At 38.6% G+C, this 21,433-nt stretch overlaps 1 protein-coding gene across 1 annotated transcript in view; it reads right to left on the bottom strand.

The window, feature by feature from the left end:
• The window catches only part of LOC135239639 (lipoxygenase homology domain-containing protein 1-like), a 55,883-nt gene extending 35,583 nt beyond the window's left edge, over positions 1-20,300 (bottom strand). The window contains exons 1-12 of the mRNA XM_064308456.1: positions 20,240-20,300; positions 17,841-17,978; positions 17,027-17,178; positions 16,694-16,831; positions 16,416-16,580; positions 15,728-15,926; positions 8,083-8,197; positions 5,373-5,453; positions 4,637-4,821; positions 3,992-4,090; positions 3,351-3,499; positions 496-619 (exon numbers count right to left, since the gene is read on the bottom strand). Of these exons, the coding sequence (XP_064164526.1) occupies positions 496-619; positions 3,351-3,499; positions 3,992-4,090; positions 4,637-4,821; positions 5,373-5,453; positions 8,083-8,197; positions 15,728-15,926; positions 16,416-16,580; positions 16,694-16,831; positions 17,027-17,178; positions 17,841-17,874 (1,441 nt within the window). The 5' untranslated portion in view covers positions 17,875-17,978; positions 20,240-20,300. The remainder of the gene's footprint in view (positions 1-495; positions 620-3,350; positions 3,500-3,991; positions 4,091-4,636; positions 4,822-5,372; positions 5,454-8,082; positions 8,198-15,727; positions 15,927-16,415; positions 16,581-16,693; positions 16,832-17,026; positions 17,179-17,840; positions 17,979-20,239) is intronic.
• Between the last annotated feature and the right edge of the window lie 1,133 nt (positions 20,301-21,433).

The raw sequence follows: 21,433 nt of genomic DNA, 5'->3' as shown, positions 1-21,433 counted from the left end.
GGCTGAATATTCACTGAAGCAATTCAAGTTAAATAGCTCGCTCAAGGGTACAACATCATACAAGGGTTCAACCTACGACTGCAAAGTCTCAAGCCCTATTATACTACACTACTGTCTCACTGCACGACTAATATAATACCATTGCAGCCAATAGTTATTTTTGTAAATCAAGGCATAAATTATGAGGCCACAACAAAGACGATTAAGTTTGGCAGCGTTGCAGTCTGAGCCTGGCATCTGGGAAGGCTTTAGGCTGCCAAACATAGCTTCACATGGTGTCAATTTACATTTGAATCCATATTATTTCAGAATAAGAATTTCATATAATATTTAAAAATGATCATTGTAAATTATTTTAAGTTAAACACACTTGAATGTTGTAGTTTTTACTAAACAAAATGCTTAATAATAACCAAACCAATGGCGTTTGTATTGCAGCCATCATTTCCCAGAGTGGGTTTCAGTGTGTAAGAGCAGTGTGTCTCCAGCTCTCACCTGTGGGCTGACTACCCCCTACTAGCACATCCCTTTGGATCTTCCCGTCGTCCTCATCCATGGCGAACCAGCGGTTAACCGGGAACTCATACACCTCCTTGTTTCCCATGTCATCAACCACCACCTGGGGAAGCCAAGGGTCACAAATGAGGAAGAAGCCTCCATTTCAATTGCTTATTACGCGCATTTTCCATTATGCTGTACATCACCTGTGCAGTGAGCTGCAGTTGAACTGTGCTGGGAGATGTCAATGTCACGGAGGGCCCTGGGTGTTGGGTGGGTAAGGCTTAGCTTAACTGATAACTTAATAACTGTAACTGAACTGATGTGGTAATGCACTTTATATACGTGTGTGTGTGCGTGCATGTTGACGTTTTTGTGCACGTGAGTGCGTCTGAGGGCAATCTAATGGATGAGGGAAGTGGTTATGGGAAAAGTGCAGTTAATGGAGCCCTCCCCTTTCCCCATCTCACGTCAGCAGCAGCAGAGCCAGGTCTCAATGTGCAGACTGTGATTAAATACCGCCAAACTAACAGCTGTTGCCATGGTTTTTCAAGCACTTCAATCACAAATACAACACGCAATCAATTAATTGAAATTACAGTATGTGTGGACTTTCATAAATAAATCACAGTATCGTACAGTTTCTCCAGGGTTTACAACTCTAGCTATGGGTAGCCATTCACTGGCATTTCTAGCTAGGAATTACAATATCATAACTTACAAGAAAAATGGCAGTTTTACAATTCTAGCTTATAGGGGCCAGGTGATAAATTAAAGATAAAATACCAGATATTACAGAAATTATTTTTTTTTCCACTAGACCCACAAGAAATGTATTTCATTGCCGGAGTCCCACGGGCACTGCAATACTGTAAATACTCCAGCAGTTAATATTTGCAGTGCCAATTTTAGCGAGGAGGATTTCGCCAGCTATCTACAAAAACAATGTGGCTTCGCTAAAAAGCTAGCGCCGGTACATGGTGCAGTGCCTCCCCTCCCTCCCTCCCAACTGTCACTACTAGTGGCACTCCTGGTGCTTGCAAAGCAGATGTGTGATGGATCAGTAAGTAGGCCTACCTTTAGCTAGAGATGATTAAAGGGCTTTCAAGCTTTCAAGATATGTGGAATTCAAGAATTTCTTTATTATTTATTTGGTTTAATGGCCAAAGTTTGAGACTGCTGTCAAGTCTAATTTTAGTGTACAGTAACTCAGTGTTACAGCATTATTACACATTGGGTGATCTGCATGTTTAACTATACGATGATAACGTCTAGCTTATGTTGCTTTCTTTTGTGTTGTCAGGTAGTATAATGTTACTCCTCTCACCTAGCGACGAGGAATGGTTTACATGAGGTGTCTTATGGATATGAATATTAATGAGTGGAGGATACACATCCACCCTGCCCTTTTCTGCTGAACAGGTCACAATAATCAAGTAGTGCTTATTATAATTTAATGATTATAATTGGGTTGAAAGAAATTTTATGAAGACAATCAATGGTCACTTCTGGGGAATATAACGTAAATTTGAATCGAGTTTCCTGGACCTTCAAAGGGTAAGCACCACACAATGACGTCCCCCAAAGATATTAGACCAATTTATTTTCTAGAGGTTCTTCATTAAATTAAGCAGAAATTGATGTTATCCATCCATCCATCCATTATGTATCTCGCTTATCCCTGCTCAGGGGTGCGGGGGGTGCTGAAGCCTATCCCAGCATGCATTAGGTGAGAGGCAGGAATACACCCTGGGCTTCCTGTCCTTCGGAGGAAATTATTGTTAGTATATTTGGCAAACTGATCACTGCTGATGGACACACCCAAAGTCACGCTGGGAAATTACTACTTTGGTGCGTGACATCACAGGTGGTACACAAACAGCTCTGCTATTATACCTCTAGGTTGAAAATGTGACACAAATAGACAACATTTACATATTTGATTCTGAATCAAAGGACAGTATCAATGACTCAGATGACTCTGACTCTGATGAGACTGAAGAAAACATAACTTATCCTGATTCCGTAGTACAACCATTCAGGCTTGAGCCAGAGGTGCATGGATTGGAGTCAGAGGATTCGGAGGACTCTTTGCAAGGCAAACAACTAGAGCCTGAAGCCTGTAACCTTTTATTTTCAGTAATATATGTCTGGGGACAATTTCCTCTGTTCGTGTTGCTTCAGTGTCTAATTATGGTATTCATCTATAGCTATGACAGTCATTGAAGTAGCATAGAAATTATATGATAGCATAGGCTAACTAGACAAGTCAATTGTAGAGTGAGCTAGCATAGCTACTAATAATGGCTCACATAATTCGTCACAACTTTGGTGTTCTAATAACAAGTTACCTGCATAGGGGGTGAGCTGCTGTAATTCAGGGTTTCAGACAAGTTTGGTACGTTTTTCACTAAAATAGGGCTACCTATTCTGGTAAAATGTTCCCTCGCAGTCAGGATACAAGATCTAACAATGCTAATTTGAGAGTATCTCACTTTCTCCACCTTTAACGTCACAACACATGCCGTAGGTGATCATTCTGAAGACTGGTGATAAAGGAAGGCAGGGCAAACAGAATACGCAATTCGATCTTTTAGAACTTATTTCTTGCCTTTGTTTCAATAAAATGGTAAAAAATTTGATAATAGACTTCAGGTAAGAGGGTTCTGTTCCTCTTGCTGCACCATAGGCTCAGACTAGAGGTTAAGGATTTTTAGTGGGGCACTCATCAGTAGCAAGATTTAAGGAGAAGTGTGACACTGTGTTTGTGAGTGTATGTTTACTGATTACAGATAGCAGATAATAATGTAAGTGACTGATGCTGTATATATGGAGCATTGGGTGAGCGATACCTTATCCAGGCACCACCCCGCAGATGAGCCCTTGTTATTGTGGCCAATGGTTATTTTCCTCAGCCTCCCTAGGTTTGGGGCCTCCATGATAAACTTGTCCTCTGTGCCCCGCTCAAAGTTGTCCTTGTCATTGTCTAGCCTTCTCTCACCTGCAAGAATCATAATTAAGAGCAGCTAAGTCTGCACACCTCATTGCAAGCTAACAGCAACAAGATGACACACAGGATAATATTTTGTGGTAGAGTACAACTTCAAATACTTAACATGGCAAACTTTAATGTTTTAATGAGATATTATTTATCTTGTCAAAGTGGAAATATATATTCTCCCAGTATTAGTAAAATAATCCACGATAAGAAAAAATAGATAAGAAATAAAAATTTTAAAATCCTAATTTTTCTTAAGCAAAGGTTTGCCTTGAACACTAAATTAGATAAGGAACCACATAATACCTTGGCATTACCTGACACATTTAACAGAATTAAAGTTTCATGAAGATTGGGGGCTGGAAATGCTTTCCTAGTATGTTAATTACACAATGCCTTATGCCATGCCATGTAATGTTATGTTTTGATATGTTATGGAATTCCATCTGGACAGAATACTTTGTTTACTGCATGGATATTTGCTTTGATTCCTACCTGTGTCTCCATTCTCCCCAAAGATATTGAGGAAGACATCTGCGTCGGTCCCACTGCCCTTCACATCAGCAGTGAATACGCTCACACAGTACTTGTTGACTGCAAATTGAGAGAAATGACTGAGAAAATTCAGTAAATTAAACGAGCAGGCAGAGTACGCGTTCCTGAAGTTCTGCAGGACAAAATTTCAAGCGTTGCCTGTCCTTTCTCAAAATCAACTTCCACGAGAGGCAATCGGGCAGCCCGACGTTTGGCAGCCCCCCGCCTCCACTGTGAGGTCTGAAACAGACGAGCACACACAGCCAGGCCACTCCTGCCTCTACACACATGCACATTATAGACCCTGGACCAACCATAATCCTACAAGCACTCTTGCTAATTAAACCTTCTTGCTGCTCATGAACAGTTTAAGGCATGGGTTTGGAATAACAGTAACTCTCCACTGTGTCTCTCAGCGCCTTTTGTTGTACAGTATGTATTGAATGTGCATGTGCATGATCCTTGCATGATGCATGATCCTTGCAAAAACAGAAAGCAGATCACTGTTACATTCATTTCCATAAGGGCTGTAGATTGTGTTTTGAATGTAGGGAAGACTACTGAGGATGTGCTGTTTTGATCTTAGAGGGGAGGGGCGGGGCCTACATTTGGGGACATCCATGGGGTTGAGGCTCCCCAGGAGGTCGCGCACATACAGCCCGTCACCCTCCTCTTTGCTCAGCCAGTTGTTGCAGGGGAAGTAGAAGCGGAGGTGGGGCCTGTTCATGTCAGTCACCACAACCCGGTCCAGGAACCAGCTGGCGCTCATGCCAGTGTTGTCGTGCTCAATCCTGGAACATAGGCACCACTGTCAGTGTCATTACCGGTGCAAGAAATAACATGCAGCCTTGTGGGTATTTGTGGAAAATGTGTATATAGTAAATTAAAACCTTTTATTTGATAGGATACTAATTCATGAATAAATTAGTAATTTTACTACAAAAGCCTTGGGGAACTTCATTTTTCACGACTGGTGTAAACCATTCCCGATGCATCTGTTTTTTTTTAATTTTGGTTCCAATCAAAGCTTTCTATGAACAAGCAGGTAGGATACTCTCGCCTCTTACACAGAGAGATATGGGGAGTTGAGCACTCAGTGACTTCCTACTTCACAATGCATATAAGGAAACTGGCACTTCTTAAAAAAGAATCTGCTGCATTGCACTGACAGCCAGTTCCCTGTGTACAGATGGTGATAATGTCAAAATAATTTTGTGTGTGAAAGTAAAGTTATTTTTGGTTTGATGGGAAAGGAGTGCTAGAAATGATCTGCTATGGTGTGAACACTGTGTGTATAGCACAGCCACTCTAATGGTGGGTGTGAAATGTCTGTATGGCGCACCTCAGCTTTTTAATGGGTCCCACATTGTGCGTTTTGATTCGGAACACGTCGGTTTTGTTTTTCTCGAACGCCGTTCTGCTTCTGCAAAGGAGACAGAGGAGTGACAAGGTGTGTGAGCACCAAGCTTGGGAACATGGAGGAAATTCCTCCTGAGCTGGAACACAGCGTGTGCAAGGAACCCTGGAAGTGCAGGGGTCTGAGCGTGTGATGGAATCCTACACAAACCCCTGCACAGGCATCTGGTGACTCTGTGGTGAAACCTCTATGGTGAAAACTCTGCTCTGCATGTGCAGCAGAGAACTACATTACTGCATATCATCCAGGGAAGCCTTCTGCATGCCATGAATTAGATATCCTGACTCAACAATGGGAGGCAAGCCTGCCATTGTCACTGATTCGACATATCTCTCTGTGTCCCTCCTCTTACAATTAAGGATGATATTGGATTCCATCTAACAATGCCAGGGCACACTTGCTAATTAAGGGCCATATACATGAATTAAAAAGTCCATAGCTATAAATGACTGCACAAAACATATGCCTAAAAATAATATGAAAGGCACAGCAGAAGAAAAAAAATGTTTATGTAAAACATGTAGTCAACCCACAAGCAAACTTTGGAAATAATGCAATTTAGACAACCATGTGTCTAATTCCATTTAAGTTCCAAAATGTTGCATTCAGACAACCAGTTCACCCAGACAAAACTGAGCACAGAACCCCTACTTACCTGTATCATCCAGCAAATGCAATTGTCAACAGTTATCTATCTATTATACAGATATATTGAACATTCATCTGAGTAAGACAAAACTCTTCAAGATAGAAGTTTCCATTGAGAGCAAATGCTATCCACATTCTGATTAGTATATCTGAATCATTTCATTTCTGGGATTTAGATCAAAACAAGAAGAGTTTTGTCACCTTCTTTTCCAAAAGGCCTTCATTTTGACATACCCCAGAACAAAACCAATCAAATGAAATCGATCATGTACCATTTGAGAAAATTCATGAAATTTTATCCTGTTTATCATAAAACTATTGGATATGTGTTAGAACTGCAGAGCAGCCTGTTGCTTGTGACTCAAACATACAGGGTCAGATTGCATTTTAAACATATCATAAATTTTTATATATATTATATGTAAAGCACATATACATACTATCAAATAAGCCTTTAGAAAATAATACAATAAACAGGGATAAATTTTCATGTATTAGTATGAATTTTGAACTATACTGGGTACGCTGGGGAGTTACACATGTCATTTAATCGGTTTTTCCAGTGCAGTTGGCAACACGCAACACCAGTATGAAATGACATGTATGACATCTTCATTTAGGTCTCAAGAGATAAACACAAGTGTCTGGAAATTGCATAAAATTGTGCTCTTTTTTCATCCATCTTGAATGCAAAAAGACCATCAACGCAATGCATTTCCATACTACCCCAAATATGATATCTTTTTAATGCATATAGGTGCATGCCTATTCTGTCCTTTTACCATGTTACTGAAATACTTTTCTGCTGTGCAGTGCAGTATTCTGACTGAAAAAATGTATACATTTGTTTTATTTATAAAATCACTTGGAACCATAAAGATTTAAGTGCCACGTTAAAAAAGGTTTTTTCATTTGAAAATGAATACGCTAGCTACAAAACCTAACTCAGTGTATGAAGTTGTCTTTTGGGTAATTGTGAATTTAGCCACAGAATGATGGTTTAGATAATAACTAAGATCAAAGAAAGATAGGCCTAGATGTTTTAACTGGAGGACCAACTGGCTTTGGCAGTTTTTCACATGCTTGGCCATGTTTGTAATAAGAATAGTATAGTCTGTTCACACCATGGTAAAAGGTTGTTGAATGCCATTTACTCTTATAACGCATGATTGCAGAAACTCAACACTGGAGGTAATCCTTGACCACTTTCCCTGCCCCCACAGTCCACCCCAGAGTGATATTAGAATACCTCTTTTCTGTGCTGTAGAATTGGGGGAGAAATGCAAAGTCCACAAGTTACATTTTACAAGAACATAATTATGACCTTAATTTCACTTCACATGTCCATATTTATTCAAAATTAAAATTCATATGATCACTGCAGAGCATCTGCAGGTTTTATAATACTCATACCAAAACAAAGGATGAAAAGATTCACAATCCATTCAAAGGTTTATCATAAACATTCCTGATAATGACAGTGAACAAGAGACAATGTCATGTATAAAGTCTGGCAGAGACAATGTACTCTCAAGTTTCCTACATGAAAGTAAGAATGTAGCAAGAATACATTATACACATTCACATGTGGTCATAAGGTTTATAGACTAATTCAGTAAGTCCATTAATTCAATATCTTTACATAATACAATCCAGTTGAGCAATCTAGAATTCAGTTCGTTTAGAAGTCTACCTTCCTTTCATTAGACTGGATTTAAAATTTATTATATGTCAAAAATGTTTCTTGAAGTAAAAAATTTTCAATAAGAGCAAATCAATTGCTTACCAGAGTAAGTTACAGTACACCTACAGTATATGTAATAATTCATACACCATTACCACTGTAGGTGGGTAGCTTCTGTCTTTTTCTCCAGACTAATGCAAGTTTAAGCTATATAGACACACGGTAATTGTGTGTCAACATTTCAATGCATTACTTATGATTACATTCAGTCGCAGTACTTTGATAAAATATAATTAGACTCACTTGCTGGCCAGGTGCACCTTGGGAGTGGTGCCATATTCTCCAAACAGAGTGACAAAAACATTAGCATCTGTCCCTGCCCCTCTAACATCGCCAGTGATGGTCACCACCTCATACACTGTGGGAGAGAGAGAGAGATAGAGAGATGTTTATTTTAATATGCTTCTGATAAGTGTTGCCGGTCATACTTGTTTACATGTTGTATATGTGGTTTCCATGTTCCTGTGTGTAGCATGTGTCGCTTTGGCAATATGAGTCATGGTTGTCCTATTCATATTATGCTGACACGGGCTTAGTTTTTGTATTATATAGCTAACACGTGCGTTTCAGTAATACCATAGCTTTGTTATGGTATGACAGTCGTTTATGACAGCTGCTTTATAACTGAAACAATTATTATCAATATTTGCATACAGTATTCAAAGAAAGACTTTAGAGACCTGTGCATAGCATGAAGTAGCATAAATTACATCTAATGAATAATCTGTAACTTTATTCATTCTGTTTCAATCCACAGTTCAGTTACAAATCAGTAGTGGTTCATACAAATGGAATTGACACTGTCAGAACACCTAAGTAATAAAGGCAGGCTCGAATAATCCAAATATACTTGGTCATTTTCAGCATGTAACAATAGAAGCATTATGTTTCATTCCATAGAGCAGTGCCAGGGAACTCAATGCAGCGCATCTGCAACAAATCCACACAGTGGCCACCAGCCAGCTGTCATCACTGTTCTGTCTGAGGACAGGATTTGTCACTGACAGTCGCTAAACTGACAGAAAAGACTGGTCTGAAAGAAGAGTGGTGGACAGTCGTGTAGTCTAATGACAGCAGGAACAGCTTTGCCTCATGTAATGCAATTACAGCTGATTTACGAAATGGGTGCTGGCCAATCTGAGCAGTTTCACAAGAGCACACCAGCAGGACACACAGGCTATACATTCTGTCAATGTAACAGCTGAATTTCAGCTCAGAGCAGAAAGCGGGCCAAAAAATATTTTGTTCCGCTTAATGTACTTCACATCTGTGAACTGAGGAATTGCATGCTGCATATACAGTACAATTGTATTATATAAGCATGACCTCTAGCTCTATGCATGTGTGCATGTGTGTGTTTGTGTCTGTGTGTGTATGCGTGCGTGAGTGTGTGTATGTGTGTGTGTGTGTGTGTGTGTGTGTGTGTGTGTGTGTGTGTGTGTTTGTGTGTGTGAGTGTTTAGAAGTTAATAGGTTCTTAGGTTTCTTCTTACAGGCAGAAGTTGCTTACACTTCTTTAAATGTTTTATTTTTTCAGTTGACATGCAAGCTCACTGTGTGAGCACTATTTTACAATATCCAGGTTGCAAGAGGGAGGAAGGCAAACATGTAAACACATGCAGAGATAATTCTGTGGCTTTTTTTGGTACAAATTCACATTAAAATTGGATTGTAAATAATATGGCGATCACCATACCTAGTTGCCAATCACTAGCCTCAAAACCAGGTGTTCAGAGGAAAGAGTCAGATGACTTATTTTAGGACTAAACCAACCACTGGTTACTGACTACTGACTATAGAAAGCAACATACAAGAATCTACATCCCAAATGCAGTGTTTTCCAGGTGGAGAAAACAAAATGATCTTGGATGTTCATTAAGTTACACTAAACTGCCCTCTTAAGAGAAGTGGCCAGAATCTCAAGAGGAAGAAAGGAAACAGCCTGTGGTCTAAGTTCACAAGTTCAGTTTATAAAACCAGACGTTCAGAGAGTCGGGCACAGATGGGCACAAAGCTACAGTACACCAGCACAGCCGGAGAAGAGATGAAGGACAAAAGTTTCCCTCATATCAAAATACACATGTTCATTTGATCTGCCTTCCCCAGCATAAATATCACAACAGCTTCAATTGCAAAGTGCATGTATCAATGTAATCGGCTAGCTATTCCTGAGCAAGAGTTAGCTGTTGTCATATTGAATGGCTTGTTCGCTAATAATCAAAAACATGAAATAAAGGATTACTATATTTGCATACTTCAAAGTGTAATCAGACTTGTTCCAGTAAAGCCTTTTATCAACATTTAACTCAGTGGGGAGCTTCATTCCTTAATTTCTCAACATAACGAAAAATCAAACTGAAGTGATTTAAGTTATCAGCAATGCCTACTATAATGCCAGTCTCACAGCATGTACCACATTCTAAAGCACCACCCTTAATCCCTTTACAAACAAGACAAATTCACTGCTGCTGCACAAGATTACACCACCATTTACATGCCACCTCTCCTAAAAAAGCAAGAGGAACAAGTAGATATTTACACAGTACAAAAGCTATAATCACCACCTTTGAATATACAAAGGGTGCTGCGAAAGTGCAATATAAAATGCCACAAGACATAGATTCTTTTAGCAATTTAAATCAAGGAAAATAATTATTTGCATCAAAGAGGACAAGCAAGGCAATGGAAACACACGATGCACAGATTTCTAGTGGATTGCACCACTGCTCCCATCACCTGTAGCCACCAATGCCTTTATAGTCTGCTATCCATGTGGGGCATATTAAGATGTTATTCAAATGCAGTCATACAGACTCGGCCAGGCTCGTCCGGCAGCTGCCAGGGGGCCTCACGCATGAACATAATGGCATAGCATTACCTTTTTTCTTGTGGTACTCGTCCTCATATCCATCTGAAGAATCAGTGTGGTAGTTCAACAGCTCGTTCTCATAGATTTCCGCATAGTTAACCTGTTTGGATTTGGACTTCTTGCCTTTGCCCTTCTTCTTGTCCTCATCGCTACCCGCTGACCCTCTCTTGGACTTCTTGGCCTTCTTCTTCTTCTTTGAGTCATCCTCCTCTTCCTGTTCCTCTGGGATAAGTTCCTCCTCATCAGCAGGCTTCTTCTTATGCTTCTTGCCATCCTTGGACTTCTTGTCTTTAGAGCCCATGTCCTCTCCTTGGTCTTCACTAGTTGATGGCTTCTTCTTTTTTTTCTTCTTCTTGTCTTCTTTGATAAGTCCAGTCACCTCTTCTTCCTCGGGAAGCTTCTCTGCTTTCTTTTTCTTGTTCTTGGCTTTGGTGTCATTGTTATTCTGTTCTTCTTGGTCCTCTGCTGCATGTTCAATCACATCATTGTCCTCTCCTTGGTCCTCTACCTCTTGTTCTTCTTGTTGTTCCTTCTTTTTTTTGTCTTTTACTTTTCCGTTGGTTTCTCTTTTTCTCCTGCTTTTTTTCTCACCAGATTCCGGGATCTCAGTATCTGGCTGCTCTGAGCTTTTGGACTTCTTCTTCCTCTTCTCCTCAGCGACTTCTCCGTTTGCAGCCGACTTGCCCTTTTCCTTCAGCACCTTCTCCTCAACGTCATCATCCGCCTCCTCAGTTTCCTCAGTTCTCGCTGTTTTTTTCTTTTTCTGGGCCATCTTTTATTCATTTACTTCCTTGGCCTCAGTTTCGTAACCAATTCCTGTTTTTCTAAGTGTAAGACAATTCATTTGACCTGTGACACCATGGCTGCCAAGCACCAAGAGTGGGTAAACGGGCGCGCATGGGCCTCTGGGTATGGCCCTGGTGAACCAGAGCAAGTCGGGATAGCCAGGGCTAACTGTCTCCTAAGCTCTCCACCTGCGGCTGCAGCAGTCACTGCAAGCTCATGAAAAATTACTACACTTGCATGAGCCATGTGACCAGAAGAGAAAGCCCAGTGAAAAAGGAGACTTGCTGGGCGAACTTATCTTACAGGCTGTGCAGCCCTTCATTATTCATAGTGTTAGGATCGCTTTACGTAGAAGGGATGTCTCAGTTTTACTCTCATATTCTCATCTGTCATGATAATGCAAAATAAAAATAACTAAAATAAAAAATGAAACTATTGTGAATCATGAGGAGGCCATTTTACATTGATTGGGCTAGAACTCTAACGTGGTATTTCAGTGCCCTGAAATGGGGGAAGCAATGGTATCTCCCTTTGTTAATGGCAGCTACCCACAAATTATGTTTCAAAAGCAAAGATTTTCTGCCACAACAAATAAATGTTGAGCATGATGAAGTCAACACTGGTGACACTGGAGCTTTTAGAGAGAAAAATAAGTACATTTTATATTTATTACTGGAGCTCTGAAAAGCTTTTACAAACCTTTAGAGTCGGGTCTTCCATAATAACAGACATTACCTTATATGCGCTTACTGTTTTTAATGTACAGTAAACACAATGTTCTGGTAACTGTGGATATTAAAACACAAAAGCATAAGTAGCATATTTCACAGGTGAAATCAAAGTTTAAAGATAACTGCAAATTTGCATAAATAATCAAAATCACAATTACATTTTACATTTACCACAATTACATTTCAGAATACTGTTTCAGAGTGATTTCCCTAGCATAAAATATACAAAAAGTCCATTGCAAAGTCACAGACTACTTCTCAAATCAAAAAATTATCTACATCTACAGAGATTCGGAAGTCCTATTATTTATGGTAGCAAGAACTATCAATTATCTTTAATAGTAAACTGTATTATTAAAGAGAATCTTGTGATGCTGCATTAATATAGTAGCCTGGTACGGTAATATGTAGTACAAAATACCTATTTTGTTTTTAAAAAATCAAGCTGCATGTCACAGTGCACAATTATGGAACCCATGATCTAATGTTTTATGTCAGCCAAAGGAACTGGTTATAGTTAGAAATCTTAAATCCTCTTGAGACTCAGCCAAAGTAAAGCTTACGTGTTTACATGTTTTGAGATAATACAAGTATCTTGAATGAAAAAAACATGTTGCAGTGCAAATATTGTTTATTTGTAATGAATGACCCAGGTAGTGTAGGTTTCAGCATAGTGGAATAAGGTTCTTGATATTAAGACCAGAGCATGCCCCCATGCAGAGGACAGAAACTAATGTGTCAGGTCTTAAGGAGGCTATGCCAAGATATATGTCCTCTATATACATTTTAATGCATATCCAAGCATATTCACTTCAGACATAGGTAGTTTTCATACTGCCAGTTTTATCTTATAAAAAACTGAAAAATACAAACAAAAGCTTTGAGTGTCTTATACTGTATCTCCTTCTCAACATGCAATATGCTATGGTATCCCTTTTCAATAGCAAACCTGCTGGGAAAATGAAGCTATACTAAATCATATACAGAGGGCTATTCACACTAGAGTAAAAATAAATCTGCTCCCTGAAGTAATACTGGTCATTGTATCGTTGATGAGAGATTTCAAGAGAATTAGAGACAAAATCCATCTATTACTACCAATTTTTATTATTATTTTTTTTTTTAATAGAGCTAATTTCCCAAATGAAGCAAATCTCATTCTGAAGTAATCATCTGAGTGTAATTTAAAATAAAAGAAAAAGCATTTTGAAGATAGATAGCAGACACTTGAAAAAGAAAAAAACTGACAGGAGAGTGCAAATGGTTTCAATTTCCCAGTAGTTTACCTAGAGGACATAGAAATTGTCTGTAAAGACCTACAATGAAAATAGTTGCCCCGATCCTGATTAGTCAAAAGTGGAAATTTTTGGATGGTACAGGTCACATTATGTCCGGCGTAAAGCAAATACAGCATTTCATGGTAAGAACATCATACCAACAGTCAAACATGGTGGTGCTAGTGTGATTGTGTGAGGATGCTTTGCTGCCTTGGGACCTGGATGACCTGCCATCATAAGTCTGCGCTGTACCAGAAAGTTAAACTTAAGGAGAATGTTCACTCATCTGTCCGTGAGCTGAGGAAATCAGGAAGGGGGACAATACCTTTTCACAGCACTGTACCTGGTAACTGTGTCACCTAACTAAGATTTAAATGAACAGGACTAGAGAACTAAATAGCAGTAAAAAGAGTCAGGAACAATGTTACCCGATTCAGCTTTGGTAGGTGGAACAAAAAATACTTACTAAATGTGACTTCATCTAGACTAATATGAATACAGTGCCTGTATTAAATCATTTTAAAAAGGTTTGTCATTTACCCTGTTGACAGTAAAGTTACTATAATTCATTAATTCAATTAGTGTTGTTTAATTAAAAGACTGGTTTATGTATGACATGATATCAGTCTTGTCTCATAGTCATAAAACAATGAAAGTGTCTAACATGTAAAGACAGCTTTCATCTGATGATATCTTGTCCCTCTTCTAATTCTAAAGCAATGCAATCAGTGTGTGGGATTTTAGATCTTCACGAGTTCACAAGTACACAGAAAAAAAAAAAAAAAAAAGTCGCTGGATACATTCCAGAAGCTAAATGTTCACACAAACTTTCAGAGCTTGAAATCACAAAGATACACTTGTCAAATGTGTCAAACTTCCAGCAATTATAAGCAAATGGCTGCTTTCACACATGCTGGCATCAGGATGCTCACAAAAAATATATTTCACTGAATAACAATGTCTTTCTATTCCAAATCGGTGGAAAACAAGTGAGATTACTGCTTGAGTGGAGCCATTGCTAAAGGCAAATCAAACCAATCAGTAACAGTTCAAACCTGAACACTTACCAGTATCAGCACTGGATGACTTGATTTGTCTCCACCGCCACATATTAGTGACTTACGCCAGTACAGTTGAGTTTCACTGATCAATACTTATAATCATGGATAATCTACAGATGATCTACACTGATTTATGGACAGATCATCCACACTGATTTATCTACAGATCATCCACACAGATTGACGGACAGATGATCTACCCCGATTTATCTATAGATGATGTAAAACTGAGTTATCTACAGGTAATATACATTGATTTAACTGCAAATGATCCACACTGATTTATCTAAAGATTATCCACACTGATTTATCTACATATGATCTACATTAATCTGCAACTGATGCCCTGCCCTGTGGCTTCCTGACTGGTTCTCAAAGGCAGATACCCTGCGAAGGCCATGCACCATTGCTCCACCACTTAATCCTGGCCAATAGACAGCCCTTCATTGTAATCGGCCCTGTTTAAAAAGGCATGAAACCATCAAGTAGTATTAAAGGAACTTGGACACAAATGTAAAATGTGAAAACTGAGAACGATCACTGTAAGAATAGAAGTTAAAAAACAACATGTGACCATTTGCATTTTGTGTGTATTGTTCCCGTGTACTGTATTGAAATCAAAGATAGTGAATTTGGTAAAGTTCACACTGGTAAAAAAATTATATTTGATTGTCATTCATGGATTTGAATTGTTGCATCTTTAGTATTGCAATACATGTAATGTTAGTTTTGCATTCAAGACACATTCTGTCAACTCCAAATGAGTTCAGCCCCAAACAGAATATGGGACACCCATATGATGGTGTAGTAGACAAAGCACAGATAATAAAATGTGCAATACTGTCAGACAAAAGAGTGTTTTTCACCATATATATATAAATATCATTGATATAAGGCCAAGACAATATAGATTAAGAGGAGGATCCATGGCAATACCAGAAACTAAAAGCAATTGTGTTTCCGTGATTCTAAACAAAAAAGATTTTTAAAAAACTGTATATTAAAGACAACTGCTTTCTAGGTACCGTAGCTGAAAGCACTTTGGTTTTCCATTAATAGTGCATGCGGTGGAGAGCACAAAAAAGGCTTGTCCACCATTCACTTTGAACATGGCTGACTCCGAAAGCATAGCTATTACAGGGGGAGACAGAAGGTGGAGACTCACCTGCATTTTTTGTATGGGTGCCCGAAAGGGTCTGGAGGTCGGTGGTGGATGCCGGGTAGAAGGTACGCCCAATCTGGCAGTCGTTATGGAAAAGGGACAGCCATTTATGACACGTGAACTGCCAACTTTTTTCCTTCGTCACACTATAAATAGAGACTTCCTCCACAAACCAGGCGTGTTTCTCCAGTAGGCCATCATGCTGTAACGAAAGGGTAGTCAACTTCACAGCTGGCAAACAAAAGTGGGGTTGCACTTTTTTCCCCCCAAGCAGTTATAGTGAAAAGTAACACAGTAAAACGTTAGATTAAAGAAAATGGTACAAAACTGCAGGACTTTCTTCAGGGATACAATGACAGGATATTGACACCGCTGCTGGATTAATTATTGAAATGGTGACAGTCACTTTGCTTAAGGAGCTAACTGCAACAGGAGCTACAGTAATTGTAAATTGGGGTCAACTGAACAGAAATTCTGTGGCCAGCTCTTGTTAAAATGTAATCAAGGGTAGAACTTAGAATTAACAGTAACTGAAAAAGTGAATGGACATATATGTAGGAAAAAAAGAAAGGTAAACACATTTTTTAACTCCATGCCTGTAAACTAATCCAAAAAATAAGGAACATTCATCAGCTATTGAAACAGCGTAATGTTTGATGCAACTGAAGTGAAAATATGAATAACTAGGTACCTCTAGATATATGCTCTTAATATCACCAATGTCTGGTCCATCCACATCAAAAGTGTGACAAGATCCAGGGCTGAACTGGAAAGTTGTGGACGGGTCCGACCCTGAGACCTCACATAGTCTTTGTTTGTTTATCCTTCCTTTAGATCCGTTCACCATCAAAAACACCTAGAAGAAGGTTAATGTTGAAATCTCCATAGGGTCTCTACATCTCTCCATATGTGCAACAGCATAAAGCATTTATACAGTTCATTGCACAATATGATGTATTCATACAGCACCTTGGCAAGTGTCCCTGCATTTATCTTGTCTCCTGTCTTCACTTTAACTTTGTAAATTCCTTTCGTCTCCTTTCTTGGCCCTTTTCCTGACAGGTTGCCACCATTTCTTTTATTAAGTACATGCTTCACACGGCTTGCCTTCAATGCAAAAATAGATAAATAAATAAATAAATAAAACAAGTCTTGTAACAGAGACAAACAGCAAAGTATGCCAATGCACTAATGTACTTCTTGGAGGTGCAATGGTTAGGCGTAAGGATATTTTATCATATTTAATCATCATTTTGTTTGTCAGCCCACTCATTACCACCGGTTACACAATGTGATACTTACAGAATGGGTGGATGGGGGGCTTAATTCAAACCCAAACTTCCGTGCATAATAACGCAATAAGTGTGGGTCATTAAACGAGTTGTATCTGGGAAAAGAGTCCCTTGGTCCAGGTTTCCCACGGGGTCCTCCCTCACTTAGAGTTTTTGTTCGTTCTGGTTAGAACACAGCCACAACAACAGACACGTTATTATTCCTTTCTTGCTGTAGGTAAAATTTTAAAGGGGCGCTTCAGGTCAAAATATAATGGAATACATGGATTAATTAATTCCTAATTTGCTGGAAAGACATCTTGATGACTGACTCACAGGCCCGATCATTGAAATCACTGAGCATCACTGAAATCATTAGGAAGCAAACGGTTGATTTCTTGTTGGTTTTTTCTTTGATATGTGACCATCCCAGTCTGTCTCCTCAGTCTTAAACACATTTAGAATGTGAGAGTAATCGACCATATTGTCACATTCTCTGTATACTGTACGTAAGCAATAAGAGACTGCCGTGCAATGAAAGAAAGAGTGGTTCATATTGCAAATAGAAAGAAAACGTGGCTTCCAACTATGCAGGAAGCTCATAATATACATGTCCACATACAATATATCATAAAACAGGCCAGAGATCACCTAATTAAACATTGCATTTTGTGTGATTATATTACAAAGTCAGTTATTGCTCACAGAATTCTGACTATCCCTTTAGGAATCTCCTGTGCAGATATTTTTTTTTTCGGACATGTGAAGTTCAGGAAGCTGTTCCTATTGGCAGTTCTCTGCTAAATGATTAGGCTAAACGTGGTACTATCTAGATCATTTCTTACCTGCAAAAGGAGCCTTCTTGCCCACAAAAGACATCCTAGGACGTTTGGCATTGAGGCTCACCCTGAACTTTCGAGCAGGTTTAGAAGATGGCCTTGAGGTGTTTCTCTGAGGATGTGACAGTTCTCTAAACTGGAAGCCTACACAAGAAGAAGATTTAAGACGTCTATGTTTAGCATTTTAAGTTTTTTTGGTCTGCTAGCCTTACTGTTCCATTAATGTAGTTTCAAGTCACACTATTTAAAGTCTGATTGCACTTTAGAGCCTAGATGTGGATAACTGTTTATCAGAGAATACATTTGTTCAGATATTCATGATAAAAGACATAAAGCATAATCCAGTCCTCTAACTTTGACCAAGCCATTACCTTTCCCACAAACCCAATATCACAACTTAGTTCCATCAAATCTAAAACCTCCCTTATGAAAAAAAAGTCCCTTCCCTCTTACCTACAATGCTATTGAACCCTGACCAGCTTCAATCTTCAGGCAGAAGTAAGAGATTACCCAAATGACTACTATTGGGGTAAAACCTTTTTTTATTTTTTTATTTTATTTTATTTTATTTTACATATCTTTCAGAGGTCAACTTACATGTTTAGAGTGTAATTGTTTTTCCTTTTTCATTTTTAAAGCCATCACATCTTCTGGCCATAAGGAGGAAATAGAAGGAGTTGGACATATTCCCAATGAGATCAGAAGCCAAGTAAATAGGAAGGTATAAGCTTGTTTGTAAACCAAAGACAAAATGCTGCTTGGTAAACAAAATGACAATACCATTACAAGGTTGTAAATTAATCATGAAAACCTCAAGTAGAATTTTGAATAAAGACCCAGAGGTTGGTCATGATAGCCATGACGAATACCTTAGTAAATTCATAAATGGATGTATAGTCTGACAGGATTCGCAATCATAGCCTATGCCCCTGCTTTTGCTTCATTAATGATCCTATCTTGTGCACAGTAGTTATCACTTTAAAAAAATCAATCCAGGCTTACTTATTTTAAGCCAAATGAATCACCATAGCAACACGTGATTGCTCACCAAAGCCCTTGCACCCAAGAGTAGGGACTTCTGGCTGCAGGTTGAAAATCAGCTCTAAAAATAACCTTAAAGGCAGTGCTGGTAAAACTGAAAGTATGCATATGCAACTGAAGGAAGCAAATCATCGCCTCGTCTTTAGTATGCATATCACAAGGCAGTGCTGACTTCCAAAAAGAAAAGGTTTGAACAGCAATTTTAACAGATGTCTCTGGCACAGAACTACAATATAATTGTGCTGAAATGTAGCACATCTGTGGTGATATATTCCACAGAACATGTTCCAGATCGTTTTGTTTTCACTATACTTCGAGTGGTTCTTTTTAAATAACGGTAAATGTTAAACTGGGGACCAAAATCAAAGCATGTCATTTGCACCTTCACTACGATTGCTTTGCACAAGAAATGGCTCAAAATAAATAAATAAAAAAAAGGTCTTATTGCTGCATGTCTGCAAATTTGAATAGTAAATTGTAGGTCTAGGCCTATTGCTAAATATCCCTACATACATTTTACACTTTGAGAATTCCAAAACTTGTAAATTTATAATCTGGTACCAACCTGTTGCAGGGGAAATTTTGGGAACGGGCACATTAAAGTTTGTCTGAGGCTGAAGAATTCCACTCATTAATTGGGAAGAATGTGGACGTCGGCTCTGTGACATTTTATCACTTTAAAAACTCTGTAAAACCCATAGAGATAACGTCAGACTACAGATCAATTCTAAACCACAGTGTCAAATATCTTCTGTGTTAATATTAAGAATTTGCGTCCACCATTTCAACATGAATAGGCCACCGTAGGCTGTAGAAGGAAATTTCGGAGGTACAACAGGTAAATCTATACGTGGCATTAAATTGCATCAACTTAAAAATCGTCATATACGAATTCTTATTATGGGTCTATAAAAAATTTAACGGAGAGCTATGAACCTAGCAGACCTTTAGACAGAACTCTGCACCCATGGCCTTTATTAACATATTGATGGATTTCTGATAGAAGGTGTACATTCGAAACTGAATAACGCTGTAGGTGAAGCAGCCTATGGAGGACCAGATAAGCAACTGGAGCAGGCTTGTTAACCGTTTAACCTCGTTTGGAGACGTCCACTTTTTCCTTTTCGTGTTGCCTATTTCACGTTACAATATTGCTTGAACTAGACACAAGCCTAGCTAGCATTGGGTCTAGAACGGTGCAACGTTTTATGTTTTGATTCATTTAGTTAGATCTCGTTAAATACTGTTAAATTGATTAACATAACTAGATTTCAAAATATTCGTGTCCAAACCTGCAGTCTGCGCGACCATCTTAATCAATCTTTTCCCCAAACTGTACCATATCATTTGTTTTATGAAGTTACCGTTTGTTTTTTCATGCGTAGCGATTGTTATGCGTTGCTTGTAGGCTACTCTTCTTTGTTGTTTCTCCGGTCACCTAGTAAACTGGGTGTGTACTTGTAGCCTACCACGCTACCATAGCTGTTTTGCATTCGTGTTGATTTCATATTACATAAATGTTCTAGTCAGGATAATTTGTCAGATATGTTCAAGTGATTTTAACGATTTTAACACAATTGAGATAATACGCATAGGCATGCCATGCGTATCGCTTCCAAAAATTGACAAATCAACTCCTGATTTTTGCCAGTGCGTCATATAATTTATCAGCTACTATTTCACATGAACACATGTTGAAATTCTCCGAGGTAAACGCAACGGTGTTTGCATTCGGTTAAATGACATTTAGAGCTGATGTTTGCGCCTAGGCATCATGTATAAAACAGCCCAGAAATGCCTTACCAGTTTCATTACAAATTGCAATACCAAATACAGCAACCTGCGCATAGTCCTACAAATGAGACCACTGAGATATTTATCTTTTGCTGCATTTGCAGGAATTAAAAAGGGACCTCGTATGTGAAGTCCTGTAGCCAATAACTGTTCAGCCATGTAGCTGATCAGCGTCTTTAAATATCCTTAATATTCATTGAAAATATTTAGCCTATACAATAATTGGGTCATATTAACCAGTTAAACTAGGGATTTTGAAACTGTGATTTTAATGATAGAACTATTAAAATGTTGTTCTCTAGAGTCTAGATTGTGAAACTGATTAACACTCAAAAAAGCAGACATATCAACAGCTGCTGTCATGCCCACTTAACAGTCAGCTGTGAGGAATATGAGTCAGAACACAAGCCAAGTATCAGGCCAGGTTGTCAACAGCACCCACGGCTGTTATGCAGATACAAGCAATGACCTGTTCTTGTTATTTACCAGGATCTCAACTGCCTCAAAAATGGGTTAGCACCATAAAAATGATTGGAGTGTTAGTATTATTGCATGATTATTATGTAGTATAATGTAATTAGATGCAGAATATTCTTTTATTTGGGTAAGTCTGTGTAAAATGACAGTGAGGACAGTACAATTTTTCATGAATATTAAACCATAAAAATCTGTGTAGAATTGTTATAATAAATGTTTATTTCGGTAGTATTCAAATCGGATTATTGACAAAAACATTGACAAGAGTATAGCCTAATCAAATAAAG

The sequence above is a fragment of the Anguilla rostrata genome, chromosome 14, assembly GCF_018555375.3.
Source record: "Anguilla rostrata isolate EN2019 chromosome 14, ASM1855537v3, whole genome shotgun sequence".
In the NCBI taxonomy this organism is placed as follows: Eukaryota; Metazoa; Chordata; class Actinopteri; order Anguilliformes; family Anguillidae; genus Anguilla; species Anguilla rostrata.
This window is presented reverse-complemented; position numbering and strand designations above follow the sequence as displayed.